General features: G+C 48.4%; 1 protein-coding gene across 4 annotated transcripts; it reads right to left on the bottom strand.

Moving 5' to 3' along the window:
- Nucleotides 1-1,834: 1,834 nt before the first annotated feature.
- Nucleotides 1,835-14,721, bottom strand: ADRB1 (adrenoceptor beta 1). 4 transcript variants are annotated; one of them, XM_090145521.1, is made up of 3 exons: nt 13,442-14,721; nt 5,043-5,097; nt 1,835-2,491 (listed from the first exon to the last, which is right to left on the bottom strand). In XM_090145521.1, exons 1-3 carry the CDS (start codon nt 14,708-14,710, stop codon nt 2,487-2,489), a joined length of 1,329 nt encoding a protein of 442 aa, XP_090001647.1. In that variant the 5' UTR covers nt 14,711-14,721; the 3' UTR covers nt 1,835-2,486. The 4 variants fall into 4 exon arrangements, with proteins under 4 accessions (XP_090001647.1, XP_090001646.1, XP_090001648.1 ...); XM_090145520.1 differs by lacking the exon at nt 1,835-2,491 and having other exon boundaries at nt 2,507-5,097; XM_090145522.1 differs by lacking the exons at nt 1,835-2,491; nt 5,043-5,097 and adding an exon at nt 5,126-6,091.
- Between the last annotated feature and the right edge of the window lie 2,510 nt (nt 14,722-17,231).

Below are 17,231 nucleotides of genomic sequence, written 5' to 3'. Positions count from 1 at the left end.
CTCTGAGTTTGGGGTTGGTAAGAGGTTGTGCTGTGGGGTGAACTCCTGGAGGGGCTCCAAGCCCGCCCATGTGACCCCAGCAAAGAGAGACCTGACCGAAGAGCAGTGGTGCTCTTACCAAACCTCCCTTTCCTTGTGCGTTTGCGTCTTCTATGCCAGAAAGATTTTTGAGCACTTTGTCATAACACAGTTTCTCCTTCCTCTGCTATCGCTTGCAGGAAGTTCTGCCTTGACCGTGTTTTTACATAGGATGACAGCAAGATTCAGCCCATAAAAGGTTATTGACCTGGGAAGAGAGAGTTTGTAGAATTTAAGGGTTGGGCATTTTCTTGGAAATTGTCTTATCAGCACAGCTCCAAGCCTTGCTGAGCTGTGTGTCGCTTGTTCCTATTCCTACAGCTCTGTACACATATGATTATTTTGCAGTCTGTTATTTAATATAGCTTCTAGCTAAGATTGCCACAAAGTAGAATGCCAAGCTCGATAGCTTTGCTATTTCTGAAATTAGGTGTCAAATGGGTCTTGAAGCAAAAGAGCACCCAGGGATGGCACAAAAGGTGGTGCTGCAAACCCTATGCTTCCTCTTTCACCGGTGGAAAAAGGAATGGCTAGGGGCCAGGGGGTATCAGTAGAAGCAAGAGGGCAAAACAGGAACTGGGGGCTCTTGGCTCTGTGTAGCAAGGAGTGTCACCAGAGTGCATGCTGGTCACTGAGGGCAGTGGAGGAGGACTGGCAGGGAGTCAACGAGTGCAGCACATAGGGGATTTAAAACCAAACCCAATGATATATTGCCGTCTGCTCTAAGCATGAGCCTCTGTGCATACAGGGACAGACACTGCATTTTCACAGAGCCAGGAAGGACTGGTTCACTATAAACCTGCCCTGCCTATCACTCTATTCCCACAAAGGAAGGGCAGGGGCTGTAGGAGGCATCCCTCCATGTGAGCAAGGCTTTGCATCTTTGATCCAGCCTTCATCCCCAGGGGATGTCAGGAAGGACTTGGCCACTGAAACCTTCTGGTGCAGGCAGTTCAGCCACTGCCTTGGTTGGCTGGCTGCTCAGCAAGGCTGGTGTCTTCCTTCAGAACCAACACCTGCAGAACTATGGACACAGCTCCAGTAACCTCACCTCCCAAGTTGCTGCTCTAATAATCCTCTCTGCTCAATCTTAATGACTGAGGTGAACCACAGCCAAGAAAAAAACACAAAGATTACCCTCCAGCACCTGTTCCTACTGAAAAGATTATCACAGCAGGTGACACTGGATGTTGTCCTTTGCATGTCTCCGTGAAAGCATCCTGAGCCACCTCCTTGGCAACCCACCAGAAGACATCTCTCCCTTTCTGCATGCCCCTTTCCCAGGTAATTCCAGCTCAGCACCCAGAGGCTCTGAGTAGATGGAGGGCAGTCCATACGAACACAAGTGTCAGTACTTGCACATCTCCAGCACACATGGCTGCTCTCCAAATAGCATTGTCTCTTGATTGTCCAAGGGGGAGGAGGTGTGGGCAGTATGGGTGTTGGATGATGCAGGGCTCAGAAGATAGACAACAGCTCCAAAACACTTCAAAACAAATTGTTTTTCCTGCTCGTTGTTCCTTGTACTTTTGCTGTATAAGTACAGGATCTGCCTCACTCACCTCACAACATAAAAGGGCTCTGTTTTGCTGCAATTACATCCACAATCAATAGCAACTGATGCAAGAGGATGATATTTTACTGGAGAATGAAAACATTTCTTTCCAGAAAAAGAGATCTTCCTCACAGCTGTTTACACAGGAAAGCAGGAAAAGTAGAGAAGGTCCAGAGAAATTTTGGAGAGACTTAGAACTTTGGTGGAAAGCTCAACAACAGAAATGCAATCCTCTCATTGATGGAGATCTTCTGTTTGACCTCACTTTCTGGGCGTGGAATCTCTCCCACTCTTCCCATTTTTTGTCTTTCTTTTGGCATCACCTTGAATATCAAGCTTAGTTCAATGGCCAAAAATTTGCCTTCGAGTGTTGTAGCAGTGTTCTGAGAGCTGGTTCTGCTAGTAGCTGCAAAGCTTGAGAAGCAGCCTTTGGAAAAAGAAGGATGCTCTGGGGTGAGGGAGGTGGCCATCATCTTAATACTGAGGAGCATAATTTAAGAAGGGAGGTTTGAGTGTATAAGTCCCGTGTGCCACTGTCTTCAGCCACTGCACAAATGTGCAATTTCCTGTAGAAGTGTTAATGAAGTACTGCCATGCCTCAGGCTGTGACCAAGCACATGTGTTCTAGTTGTGTTAGCAGAAGGCCAAGTGCCCTGGGCCCCTTCAAGGAGGGATGGCAACTGTCTTTTAGTCTTCTGTGGTGCAGAAAAATGCTGTAACTGCCCCAGAATTTCCATGGCATGAGCTATCTCCTCTCCAGTTCTTCTCATGAGCATTCTCCCATTGCTTAAGCAGAGATTTGGTGAACAAATTACTGCAGTCACAAATGGTTTTTCTATAATGGAATGTGGCATTAAACTAAACACCGGAGATGAAGACAAAACAAAAAAAAAAAACAGGGAATAATCCTTAGCAGTGAATTTTGCAAAACATTGTTGAAATTAGGTTTTACTGGAACAAAAATATATTTATCACATCTGTCAACGCTGAAAAATTATGTTTAAATTAGGACTTTATTTTAAACCCTGAAGATGACCCAGAAGTGATATAATATTTATAAATAGCTTAACATACACCACAGTATAAAAATACATTTATCCTCATGCTATTGAGTCAATATTGAGTCAACAATATTCTTGCCATTGTCATATATGAGGGGAAATTAGTTTTACCTTCCTTGCCAACAAAACAGAGAAAAAAATTAAAACCATGGAGAGGAGAGCAACAGCAGCCCACAGGACAGATTGTGTTGTGGAAAGGGGAATGAGAAAGCAGTGCCCATCAGAACAGGCCACCCTGATGCTGAAGGTTGTGTAGAAGCAGGCCAGCAACAAATGATACCAAGCAGCAGAGACTTCTGATCCCTGCCACTGTGCAGCAGCTTTGAAGCTACAATCTGCTCAGATGCTGATCTCTGCCCTGAGCCAGCCTGCTGGGATGCACTGTGGATGGGTGGCTCTTTTCAATGTCTTCACTCTGTTGTTCTTGGCCATGGCTTTGACTGGAATGCAGACTGCAGACAAATTCTTGTGCCAGCTCAACTTCAAAGTAAGAAATGCTCTGTGAGTGCAATACAACACACTGTGCAGGTTCTTCTGACAAGGCTGAGTAATGCAGTGTGTAAATTCAGCTTAACACCATCTACTCTGCTGTCTTACATGGCCAGGAACACCTATGGGGCCACTAGCACCAACATCATCCCCAAGTACTTGCTCAGCCCTCATTGTGCATCCTGGAGGCTCAGGCACTGAGCTCAGCTACTGAGTGGTACCAGAATGTTTCGGGGTGTGAAGATCTTAAGCATCCCACCTGCTGGCTCCATCAGGATATATGCTGGGGATGGAAGCAGTGGGCAGCAATGGAGCATCACGGATGCATCTGGATGGGATGCTGGCTGGCTGCACACAGAGCCTGTCACTGGAGTAGCAGGGAGCCAAGCAGGAGATCATGAATAATGCTGTGAATCCACTCAGAGAGAAAAGATGGTGGGAGAACACTGGTAGTAGGAGGCTCTCAGTGGCTGGGAGCCATGTGGCGACATGGGGAGATAAGGCTCATGATGGATGGACCTCAGAAAGTTTGAAGGCTTTTGTTCTGCTTGGATAAGCAGTCAAATATTCACACAGATAAGCTTCAGAAATGCATCTGATCTGAAACTCTTTGTATGTAAAAATGCAGGGCTGGAAATAGCACAAGATATTTCCTCTGGCACTTCATCGTTCAAGGGCTTTCCTTCACCAACACCAGGATGCTCGGACCCACCCATGCGGGTCAGGGCATTTTGTGCTTGGGCACTCTGCACTTTGTCATTGTGGTCCAGGGCTGCAGGAAGCTTTGAAAGGACCAGTAGGTATCCTGAACCTTTAAATTGCAGTGCTTGAGAGGAACGCTTTGGAGAGTGCATCATTTCCTTGGAAATGAACTATAACATGCTCTACCCCAGCAAGTTTCCTTGTACCATAAGTTGTTTAAACAGTTTCTCATTACATATTTCCCATTTAGATGAAAAACAAACCAGAAGGCCCGAAGCATCAAGGGCTGGTGGGAAAATGGAAATCCTGCTCTGAGCATTGGAGCAGGTATGGAGCAGCTCCCAACCTGGGACCCAGGAAGGTTTGGGGTAGGCAGGAATAGGTAGGAGCAGTGAGGTTTGTGTCTCCATAGGAAGTTTTTGGGCGACCTAAATGCATTTTGAGTTCACCATTAACCAACCACTTATATGAGTCAGTTATATGAGGATCCTGTTGGAGCATGCCTAGTCTTGGGATGCTGCAAGGAGGACCACATCTCAGCCCCAAGGGTAGTGCAGCAGAAGGCTTTCAGGGAGACCTTCACCCATCTGTGTTCAGTGCTCATTGCTTCCCTGTGTCCCTCCCCAAGCTTCCTGGGTTGCTATTTATATCTTTGCCCTAATGAGTCCCCCATCCTCCCCTAAGTGTTAACTTCTTCCTTGCTAAGCAGTGCTTGCAGTTTACATTAGAAAGTTGTTTATGTTATATTGCTTTGTGATAGTTTCCTCCTACAGCCCCCTCCCTTCCTTCCCCAATAAAATCAAAACGGCATGCTTGGCAAGGCCCATAAATAAAGGTGGGGGGCTGAAAACCCAAACACTTTTTGGTGAACCCAGTAGGAAATAACGTCTCTCCTGAAGGACACTAAAGACTGAGCTCATAATAGTAGGAAATAAGTGTCCACCCTAAGCGACGAATTGCCTACTTACAGCTACCTAGTGTAAAATACAGATGTCCATGCAGCAGGCCATGAGCCCTCATGGGATGCAGCGGTGTCTTCCTCACCGGTTGGAATGGTGGCAAACCCATCTGTGTGCAAGACTCTGTGTACTAAAAGTTGTATCAGGCTTTCAGGAAAATGAGAGAAAAATTAAAAGGCAACAGTGTTTTGAACTCACCTAAATGGGTGAACAGCAGCAGAAGGCAATACAAACCCATTATCCTGATTGCTCCCTGCAGAGGAAAAACATGCACACAAAATCCTATTCATTATTCTCTTTCTTATTTAATGCTAAGTAAGTCATTGAACTTTACTACTTGATCTATCCATTTTCTTTACAAGTAGTGCTGCAGGAAATCTTTTGCTCCTCAAAAGGGGTTTCAAGTTTCTCACTGATATCATACAAAAAATACTTGGAATGCATGAGTAAAAAATAACTGCATTTCAAAGGGAGGTTGAGCCATGCCAATAATGATAATTTTTCTCTTCTGAGATGCAGCACCAAAGAGTGGAGGTCAGAAGGAATTCAGAGCGCCATTGTTCTCCTTCCAGGGATTTTATCTAGAGACAGGAGCAGTGACAGACCCCGCATTATCTGCTCCTGGTGTTAATGGCATGCATTTGACAACCTCAACTGTTTAATTTATAAAGTGTCTCATAAGATAATGGCAAAGAAATCCATACCATGCAAAAGCATAAGCACATCCAGTGCAATTAAACAGTATCTCATCAATGCCTAGCATGCTCTGCAATGTTACTTTCTTTATTATTATGGTGATATACAGATGTTCCTAAAAGAAGGCACCTGGGATGTTCTAGAGCAATGAAAGCATTATATAATGAGATGTATTAATGGAAACAATTCAGCTGTGACATTATTCCAGGCTTTTTTTTATCATTGCATTCCTTGCTCCTGCACGAGTGGAGTGCACAGAAATAAAAGCAGTGACGTTTCTTCCACCAGAAGACACGCATGATGTGAATTGCTCAAAGTCACTAACAGTGCCCATCAGTGTCGGAACACCGTGCAAACAGAGCTGCTCCTCCTGGAGAATTATTTATCCACTGGCTGTGGCTTGGTGCCATGCCACCCCCTTGCAGCTGAGGACAGCTTAGTTCCCAACTGCTGCTGCCACCAGCTACCTGCTCTTCCAACCCCCTCGTTCCAAGGCTCTGCCAAGGGCTGACGAGTCAATCCCATGATCTTCCCTTGAATGTAACTACACCCTGAGAAGGCAAAATAACAGTTCAAAGGGTGCTTGTATGGATCTCAGCTTCTGCAGCATCACCAGACACAAAGCTTGTGATCTCATCCAATAGACTGAAATCAGGGCTGCAACCAAAACAGATTATCTCAGCCTTGTCACTCTGCACCTTCCCATTTCCCTTGTGCCATTATCTGTGTTCTTGCAAACCATGCAGACCAGCTGAAATAAGCCTTTCCTGGAAGGCCTGTTCTCCCCCCCCATGAGCCTGATGCTCATATGGCTTCAGAGGCTCTGCCAGCAGGGACATGCCATAGGGCTGGATTGGCACTGAAAACTGCAGATGTGCTCACCCAGCTCCCAGCTTGCTGGCAAAAAACCAGCAGCAAAAAAGAAACAAAAGCTCTCATGTAGATGCTCTTGGGATGATATGAAGCACTGTTACAATACCTGTTATTGGCAATTATTGTATCTGCAGCTGTCTTACTCTGAATATTATGTTAAAGTTCCAAAAATCCTGAATATTTTATGCAATCCTATTGGTCTCTGCTGGTGCAGAGAACACTTTAATGCACTTTATTATCCTACCTCTTGTAAGCTAGAGAGTGCTGCTGTCAATCACCCTGTTTGTAGTGACCATGGAAAAGAGTGAGGAGTAGCTGCAAGTGGACCCTTGGTACGGCCAGCTGAGCTCCATGTGCTGCAGCCACCATCCTGGAGCCAGGTGGGCTGCCTGGCATGTCCAACAGCCGCCATACAGGCTGATCAGTGCCCTGTGTCAGGTTTCTAGCTGTCCCAGTTGGGTTACACATGATGCTCTAGCTTGGGCTGTGATCAGGTCTCCCTGCTACCCTGTTGTGAGGGCATTGCCTGCCAGGGAACTCATCCCATGTTACTTTCAGTGGCGTAAGCGAGCTAATTGAGGCTTTATTTGAAGGCTCCCAAGCGAGTAGTTAGGGGAAGAGCAGACAAACATCACATCCCTCCTTGAAAGCTGGGCTCAGACAGCAACCGGGACACTAAACAATGGTAGCTTTGTGGACGTCTCCCAATTTACCTGCTCCTGTCCAAGAGGAAGCACCCCTCCCTCCCCAGCACAATGGTTGGTTTGGTAATCCTGAGCAGGGGCGTAGGTTGGCACAGGTCTTTGTGTCACTGCGCTCGCCTTCCTGGAGCAGGGTTGGGGAAGAAGCGTCCAAGTTCCCACCTCCACCATGGGTAGAGCACCCCACTGAATGTAGCAATGAGGGGAACCTGGAGGGAACAGCAGCCTCAAGCCCTCAGGCGACATGGAAGAGATCAGCATGGAAGCAGGATGGCATTGGAGGGGCACTTAGGAACTTCCAGACAGAATGTTGTTCTCTACTCCCTGCTAAGAAAGTGTGCCGGGGGCTTCTCTGAATCCCTTGCTCTTGAAAAGCATTCCAGAAATTTTGACCACAAAGTACTTAAGAAGTTTTTACCACATTGTAAATTGTTTGTCATGAGCTGCTCTGCTGTCCCAGAAATATTTTATTGAAACCAGAGGGTATTCTGAAATCCCACTTGAAGGAAACACAACTGCCAGCCCCTTAAGGGGGTCTCCAGCATTCGCCTTGGCCTTTAAAAATGGATTTTTTTCTGGCTGCAGTATTTATCCAACCAGCAACTGCTGAGATTTTGAGCCCCATAGAGCCTCTTTGCTGTATTTTCTTAAATATACCTTTCACAGCTCTGTGCCAACGACTTTAGGACCAATTATCAAAATCATTTTGGTGAGAAGTCTGAATAGCATGGCTTTCAGAGAGACGCTGGGCAAGGTACATCATTGCCTGGAGGTGCAGAAGAGTGGCTGATGGCTGGAGCACCGAACCGGGAGAAAATCCCCATTTAATCTCATTAAGGGTAACAGGATTCAGTGCATTACACAGGATCAGAGAGGAAAGGCACACCACCATGCCCACAACACACCACTACCTGCAGCAGTGGCAGAATCCGAGGAGCACTTCTGCTTTCCCTTTCAGGTTACCAGCCTTGAGGTCAGGGTATTTTCTATTTGTTTGGTGTGTTTGCAGCTGGCACTAACAGCACTGAGCATGGTGCTCATCAGGACGGGGCACAGCTCCTGTCTGGGCAGAGCCCTGCTGGGTGCCAGGGCAAAACGAGCAGCCAGCAACATGAAGGAGCGTGCAGCCAGCTGCCAGCAAGACAAGATGGCGGTGGGCTGGGGAGGGAATGCATGCCTGCTGCAAGCTGAGGCCTGTTCATGTAATGAATCCAAACTCTCTTGTTTACTGTCCCTTGTTGGGATCATGGATGAGATATGAGGCCAGGCCGGGGAGGACTCTGTCACAAAGCTCGGTGTGCGGCAATGGCCTCGGCAGGAGGGCGGCTGCTGGGGGAGATGCGGTCTCCACAGGATCGACAGGTGTGTCTGCTGGGGGCTGCTCAGGCTTGGCCTGGTTTACGGCTGCTGCTCAAAAAGTGTCAAAAACTTTAGGAGTGCCTGGGGCACGTGTCAGCTGCAGGGCAGCAGGTGGCACCTCTTAGATCATGTTTCTGCAGCGTGTTGGCCTGATGTCCCATCAGAAGCTGTGAGGCTTTCCCAGAGGAAGGCAGCACCTCCAGTATGGTTCCAAAGCCCCCAGTTTTGCCCTTTGCAAACAGGTTTGCTTGCCATCACCGCCTCTCATCCTTTTCCCATCTTGTGGCTTTTCCCAGCACTGTCTGACAGCCCCTGGTGAGGGCGAACTGCCCGCTGCAGCCATTCTCCCAAGTGGGCAGGCAAACAAAAAGCATATTGATTCCTTCCGTGAGCCGATGATTACAAATAGTGTTAATCTTACATTACGTGTGGCTGTTTACCCAGAGAGGAGGACTCCTTGCTTCCTCCCTGGGCGTTGAGGAATTTGGCAGGCTGTGAAAGCGAGTCAGTGGTGCATAGGGGAATGCTCCTCGGGGAGAGCGTGCTGAGCGCGATCCCAGGAGATCGCATTAGCGCTCCTGACACGATCAAACAGAAAGTTCCAGCTGAACAAAGGGTTTTGAGGGCTCAGGGTGAAATATTAGGAAGGTGTGTGCGTCTCGGTGAATTTGCTTCACTTCCCTCGTTGATGGGGCTGTAGCAGAACTATTTTTAGGTATAATCCTTCAAACAGAACATGACTTCTCCTTTCTGATTAGCACAAAGCTGGCTGCTAGTCAAAGGATAATTATTTCCCAACACATCACCTAACACACACCAACAAACAAAACACTTATTATTCAGCTATCCAGCGTTAACTGTTGGTTAGCAGTTAGCATTTTCTTGACACCTCTGAATTGGACTAATTGCTCCAGCTTCATTAACAGAGGTCATTTACTGCTGGTAACAATACTTTTGTGGAGATAGTCTTTCCAAAAAGATTAGATTATCAGGTCAAATTCTACTGCCAGTGGCAATGATGCCTGACCGCATTTGGCCTCAAGAAAGCCTGCTCCTTTAGTTCATAGCTGCACAATTTCCAGCCCTGCTATTGATATATTACATAAAGGAAGTTAAGTGCACTCCATTAGACAGGAAATTACAATAAATGAGGAAAGCGTGCAGCACAAGGAAGGTTTGCAAAATAGCCACTTAAAAGTTATTAATAAAAGTCAACTTCAGATAGGGTTTAGCAAAGAAAAAATAACGAGCTGCTGAAAAAGTTGTCCCTTTACTTGAAAACACATGCTTACTCAGAAGGGAAAGCAGCTGCTCACAGAAGCAGCAGAGCGTGCTGCATCACCAGCCAACGGCTGATGCTGTCAAATCCTGTATGTACTGTGCGTGCTGCTCAGATCATAATTTTAAGCCACATTTTTTGGGCACAGTTTCATTGGTTCGTCAGTTATTGCTTGGTGTGAATCTACAATCAGTTGAAGAATGGAGTCACAGTTTTGAAGTGCAGTGAGTTTTCAAGCAGTACTCCAGTACATTCAGACTTTGGAAACATCCTTCTCCACTTTTCCTCAATTCCCTGCAGACAGCCAGAAGTAAAGCCGGGCTTCCTACCTGATATTCCCACCCAGGCAACCTGAGGGCTGCAGACTGCTGTTCCATCCTGCTGCGCAAACGCTGCCAGAAAGCCACCGGCACCTTTGAGGATTCAGCCCTGACATGCACACGTCTCACGCACTCACATCAAATGATTTGGGTCCTGATAGACACCCGCCGCTTTCTCAGCAGGGATTTGTTTTGACTTTCCTTTTTTTGATATCCCCTTTTTCCCTGTAGGCATGTGCTCTTGATGGTGACTTTTCTGCACATATACACGTGCAGCCATGTGCTGCCACCTATACTTTCCGACACACAGCTCCAATTGTTAATCCACGTCTGGCTTTCTTCAGAAAACCCAACGCATTGTGAGTGTTTGACTCATTTTCTCCAGATCATTTCAGGAATCCTGTTAGTCTTTGTGGGTTTGCTCCTTCTCCAGCCATGAAGCACAGCCTGTCCCAAGCACAATCCGTGTCCTGGGTTCAACAACAGCTTCCCATGCTCACGCACATTCCAGCCACATGTCCCTCCGTGCCTACAGGGTCACCATACTACTCTTTTGGTACCCCCTCATGACAGACCCACAACCCATCTGCTACCAGTTGAGTCCTCTTCACTGCCTATTACCATCCAACATGCAGGCTCCAGGCTTTCCCAGCAGGTCCCTGACTGGCCAGACCTCATTGGGAACACCTCCTGACCACTGTGCTCATGCAGTTGGTCCTACTGTGGTCAATGGGCAACACTCGCCTTGCCTTCATCCTCCTTACTGCTGTGATGCTCTCCCCAGGGATGACCCAACACAGCTATTCAGCAGGATGGGCTGAGTAAGTTCTGGTCCTAAATTTCCCCCCTACAGACTCCACTGACCCAAAACACTCATTGCCTGTTGAAGTCTGAGGACATGTGTGCTGGGGCCAGATCCTGCTCTGTCAAACACAGCGATGGGGAGAAAGGGTTGGTGCTGCTGGCACCAGGCAGTGCTGCCATGCTGTTCCATCCCGTCCTGCCCCATCCTGTTCCATCTCCAATGCAAGCAGCCACCACTTTTCTATGCCACTGTCCCCTGCACCTGCAGCACCCTGCTGATTTTGCTGGAATCACAGACCGAACCAGGTCTGCAGGGTGAAAAACCAATGTGCCCTATGGTAGCAAAGCAGATCTCACCCAGCACCTGACCTGCCATTGCAGTGTTTTAAAGACCATTTTCCACTGTTATCAAGGGAGAAACCACTAACTGCAGCTCACAGTCAGACTCCAGCTAAATCAGCTCAAAGGGATTATTTCTCCCTAGTGCTGCTATTTTGTTCTTGCACTAAATATACAACTTCTCTTTTTTTTTTTAACTCTTTAAAATACATCACTAGAAATTGCTAAAGACAAATTCTTTAACTTAAAAAAAACAGAACAAATGATTTCCAAAACTGTTCTGTCTGTTGGCTGCTCTCCTACAGATCTCACCTTGGGAAGCACTCTTCCTAGAAGCTGATTTCTAACTTAACTCTGCTTTGAAGTCTAATAAAGCTAAAAACAGCTTCACTTTCATTCTGCACTGACGTGAGGTGTTCTACGCTGCCTTTTTGTAGCTCTGTCTGCAGTAGTGCATTCTGCATTCATTGCAGTAATGAAACATTGATACAGCGTACCTTCACAAAGCGCTGAGAGCAGGCAACCTTCTGCACCAAGGACCCAGACACACACCCCTCTTACTCACAGAGCCCTGAGTGTTGCAATCCCCTGACTCCCTGCGTCTAACAAACCACGAATACAACCCCAAACGGCACGGTTACAGAAAGCGAGCGTCCTCATTATCAGGCTGGAAACACCTTGTCGTTAGCCACTGCTTCTAAGGGAAGTCGGCAGACTTTGATGCAACAGGAACGCAAGCCAGTTGGGTTTCAAACACGGTTTTACAATCCCGTGTCAGGCAAAGCCATTAGATAAGTTGTGTTGGTAATCTGAGCCATCTCTGGGGAAAAACAAACGTTGCTCTTCCCATTATAGGCAGGTATTGTTTCGAAACCTATAGAGACACGCTTGCTTGTGCTGCAGTGGCATTTATTGCACATCGACTAATTACTTACACAGTAGTAAATTGCACCAGAGTATAAATAGATTATAAAACACACACACAGAGGAGAATGGAAACGACACACAAGTGCTAAAATAACAGCAGATTCACGCGGGCACTTGGAAATAAAAATAATAGAAGTCCCTTCAGATATTTTAATTTATAATACGGATGTATTTACAGTACCTTCATAAAATAATATAAAAAGTCACTCTCTCAGTAAACCCATAACAGATCAGACAAAACCAGAGATCACTTTCAGGCTTGGTGTTGTTTAAACCTCCATTTCATTTTTAATTTGTGTGTGTGGACATGTGCAAGTAGCATCTTCAAATAACTTTACAATCCTTAATACTGTGCAAAAAACAGCTTTGTCGCTGTTTCCCAAAAATGTGCAGTAAAATCTTGTTGTTGCCAGGATGTTTTTTTCCCTGTCCATCTGTAATTACAACGAACAAGCTGCAGAAGGCTCATTAACTCCCCCCCCCCTCCCCTTTTCCCTTAAAATACTCCTAACTGTAGGCAAGTACGCTGTTTAATATAAACACGGCCCATTTATTCCCCTGTACAATATGCACAGTTTGAGGTAGAAGTTTCCCAGCCTGACCGCTATTGTCTGGCCAAAGAGATAAGCACAACAACTCACTGGTTGCTGATGCAGAGGGAAAGAAAAAAAAAACAAAACAAGACAAAAAGCAGAAGAGTTTGGGTTGTTCGGGGTTTGGTTTTTTTCCCTTTCAAAACAGATCTGTGTTCCTCATTCTTAACTTTGTCATCACTTCTGCTCAGCAGAAGAGGGGAGCACAGCGACTACGGGTTTCGGACAGCTCTCGCATTTCGGCAGCTGAGGCGCAGAGCTCCTGCAGCTCCAACCTCAGTTGGAAGTCAGCTGCTTTGCTGTGTGTGTGCAGGACCACTGCCAGAGCCCTTGGGGTCACAACTCAGGCTGCTGCTACCCTCGGGGTGCAGCTCCAGCCACTGCCCAGCCTCATGGAATCATAGCATCACAGGACTGCTCCTGCTGCTCCAGCAGCTACTGGCAGCGTCCGGGGAAAACTCACCCATGGGACGGGACACAGCTAAGCCTCCTTCCGACCCAAATATAACCTGGTTACCTTTGGGACAGGCTGTTTATCTGCTCTGTTCTCCGCTCAGTGGGCTTCCTGTTTGCTTTAGGTTCAGATGAGGTATGTCAGATACAATTCACCTGCTTTTATTCATCAGTAAACACGGGCTCTCTCCCCGCTCATCCCCTGCCTGTGTCCCTCAGCCGTGGCCGGCCCCACAAACCCACCCCCCTATACCTTGGACTCCGAGCGGGATGTTTTGCTATGTCTCTCCTCCAGGCTGGACTCACTGCCGCCCCGTGTGCCCCCATTGCAGTCAGACCACGTCCCCCCTGGGCTGTGCTCAGGGGAGCCCAGGGTGCTGATGAAGCCCCCGGGCAGCGGGGCGGGTTGGCCGCCGGCGTGCAGCCGCCTGTCGGCTTTGCGGGGGAAGCAGAGCAGCCTCTTGAAGGCCTTACGGAAGTCCGGGCTGCGGCAGTAGATGATGGGGTTGAAAGCGGAGTTGGCGTAGCCCAACCAGTTGAAGAAAACGAAGAGCCAGTCCGGCACCAGGTCTCTGTTGAAGACGTTGACAATGTTCACCAAGAAGAAAGGGAGCCAGCAGAGGGTGAACACCCCCATGATGATACCCAGTGTCTTCAGAGCTTTGTGTTCCCTCATGGCCATGACACGGGATGTCTTCCTCTTGCTGGCGCGGCCGTTGCCGAGGATGGGCTGGTGGTGGGGGAGCGGGGGTGGCTGTGGCTGCTCCTGGCTGCCATAGAACCGGCCCTCGCAGCGGTCGATCTTCCTGATCTGCTCCTTGGCCTCCCGGTACACTCGCAGATACACAAAGATCATGATGAGGAGGGGGATGTAGAAGGAGATGATGGACGAGGCGATGGCGTAAGCCCGGTTGGTGACAAAGTCGCAGCAGCCCGGGTCCTGGTAGCACTTGAGCGCCTGAGGGTCCTCGTCCCGCCACCAGTGCATCATGATGGGCAGGAAAGAGACCAGGGCGGAGATGGCCCAGACGGTGCAGATGATGCCCTTGGCCCGAGCCCTGGTCATCAGGCTCTGGTAGCGGAAAGGCGAGGTGATGGCCAGGTAGCGGTCGATGGCGATGACACACAAGGTCTCGATGCTGGCCGTCACGCAGAGCACGTCCAGCGATGTCCAGCACTCGCAGAGGAAGGAGCCCCACAGCCAGGTGCCCCGCACCACCAGCGTGGCCCCGAAAGGCACCACCAGCAGCCCCATCACCAGGTCGGCGCAGGCCAGCGAGGTGATGAAGAGGTTGGTGAGCGTCTGCAGCCGCTGCGTGCGCCCGATGGCCGCGATCACCAACACGTTGCCGGCCACGATGAGCAGCACCACCAGGGCCATCAGCAGGCTCATGCCCGCCTCCCACTGCTGCGACAGCAGCTCGGCGGACACCTGACGGCTCCCGGTCGGCGCCGCCGTCGCCCCGCCGCCTCCGGAGCGGTTGTGGGGGCCGCAGTCGGGCGGCAGCCACCCATCGCCCATGGCTGCGGGGCGCTCCGGCCGCGCCGCGCCGCGGGCAGGCAGGAAGGCGGCGCCGCCGCCGCTGCCGCCGCCGCCCCGGGATCCGCATGGCCCCGCGCCGCGCCACCGCCCCGCCCCGCCCCGCCTCGCAGCCAATCGGCGCCGAGGGGCGTGGCCTCCCGCCCGCTGCCCGTGCCGGTCGGGTCGCGCGTAGCGTTTGCCCGGAGTGTGCGGGGCTTCTTTGCTCGGCGTCCCGTGTCCCGAAGTGCAGCCCTCCTCCGTGGCAGAGCACGGCGGTCCCCAGAACAACCGGAGACCTTGTGCTGGAGCACCGCGGCTGGGGATATTTGCCCAGGTACCGATGTAAAAAAATACGTCGGTACTTAGGACAGTGGAGATTTAGGACGGAACACACTTTTTTTCCCCACAGTCTAGCTGGAATTTCTAAAGCAACGATGAGCTCTGCAGTGCTTCTGCACCCCAGCACTGAGAAGCTTGGATGGATTTTGTGAATGTGAATGCTCTATTTTAGCACAAATTCAGAAAGGTTATAAACTTGAGGTCTTGCACTCTCCTCCCAAGCTCTCACAGGCAGTGGGAAGCAGTGTGAGGGTACCATGCAGCTGTTTGGAGTGCTAATCCTGGAGCATCATCCGTCATCTGCTCAGATCCCTTATTGCTGCAGTATCCTTATATAGTTAACAAACACCGCAACCCAACAAGTGCCAGCTCTCTGCTATCACACTGTCCTATCCGATAGCCACCTGGAGATCCCATCCCATCCTACAGGCAGATAAGCTTCAGAGCTGGAGGAGTAAAGTGAATTGCCAGTGAGGATGCCACGAAGTAGAAGCAGCCTAATGTCGCCTTGCTTCCCAGTATCTCTGTTGGTTCAACAAGTGTCAATGTGGAATGCCAGACTGGAGCAGGAGCCAGAATGTCTTTGGGAAACAATGCATCTCCAAAGGGAAAAATAAGCAAATTTATGATTTCTGTACAGAACATCCCTCTGGCCCTTACTGCCAGTCTGCAGCCAAATACTGACTGTAGGCTTAACCCCTTTCAGAGCATTACTTTTGCAAATCTCCTTGAAGTCAAATTTTCCTTGCTTTTTTGAATTTCACACTGCTCCTTAGGATGATTTTAACACAGCCCTTTGTTTGCATATTACTTAAGGATGTCAGTGCAGGAGAGGGACTTCAAAAAAATGAAATGAAATGAATTGTTTCTGCTTGCTCTCCGGATCATGGTTTTTAATGAACACCTAATTTATTTTTCCCTTGGAAGTCATTTTAAAAAAAAAGCACTCAAAGCATTGGTAGTAATTAGGACAGCTCAGATTGATGCTGCAAATAGTATGGCCTGTGTGACTGGTGGGTGAGGGAGGAGCTGGCTGAGGGCTGGGGAGTGTTTAGTGAAGGATGATGGGGTTGGCAAAGGAGGAGAGTGAAGTGACCATTTCAGCTTGTTGAAGACACAATCTCTTAGTGTAGCTGGAGGAAGAGAAAATTGTTAGGGAAGGAGAGGAATGGATGAATAGAAGGAGATTTAATGAGTGGTAATATGATGAAAGGGCAAAAATGATAAAAATGACTGAAAGGATGTCAGGCCCATTAGGTTGCCTGAAGTTTTACCATTCTTACCACTTAGGCCCTTATGGTTAGACTTGATAAAGCTCAAAATCTCAGTTTTGGATCAGACAGCATCTTCCTTGTCTTGCCTTGGTCTGGTCACACCCTCGCTGCAATTGAATTATAGCACCATCATCATCAACATAATATCAGCTTAAATATCAGCTGTTTGTTCTTTTAAGGCATTAAGCAAAGCCCACGGAAATGCCTGGAAGGACTCCCATCGATCTCAGCAAGTTGCATGTTACTGTCCTTCCTCCCTCTCTGGAGAACCATGTAAAGGCAAAGGAAGAATGCATTTGCTGTCCCATTTTCTTCTCTCTATCCTCCTAAATCCCTTTGTAAACTTAACATACATCAGAGAAACCGTTTTGTATTGGTTATCCAGACAGCTTCCCTAAAACCTGAGCTAAAGATGGGCGAATGAGACACAGCTCCACAAGCCGTCACATGAAGCAATCAGGCTTCACCCGCGCTGCTCTGTCCCAGGAAGAAGCTGTCATTTGGCTGCATTCACGTTGGACATTTGTTATTGGAGGAACACGATGGAACACTGCCATGAGATCCATGTCTCTTGTTTTTAAAATAAACATCTTGGTTTTGACTTGACGTTTATTTTCCATAAATGCCTCAGCTTTAATTTGGCATTTCTGTGGCAGCAGGAGACTGTTTTCCTGTGACAACATGCAATTCCATTGACATTATCTCTTGATTACATGTGACAGTGCTTGAAGCACAGTATAGAACTGCTTTTAGTTGAACAATGACATAAAAATGTAATCCAAGTGGATTTAATACCAGTATAGGACGTACTTTCCAGCCCCATTCCATTGCTGTGACACCATGGGGACATGAGGTACATGTGTGGCAGGGTGAATTGGGTTAGTGAGAGTACATTGGGATGCCTTCAA

The sequence above is a fragment of the Phasianus colchicus genome, chromosome 8 (assembly GCF_987193195.1).
Source record: "Phasianus colchicus chromosome 8, bPhaCol1.hap1.1, whole genome shotgun sequence".
NCBI lineage: Eukaryota > Metazoa > Chordata > Aves > Galliformes > Phasianidae > Phasianus > Phasianus colchicus.
Note: the sequence above shows the minus strand (reverse complement) of the source record. Positions and strands in the feature narration are given on the sequence as shown.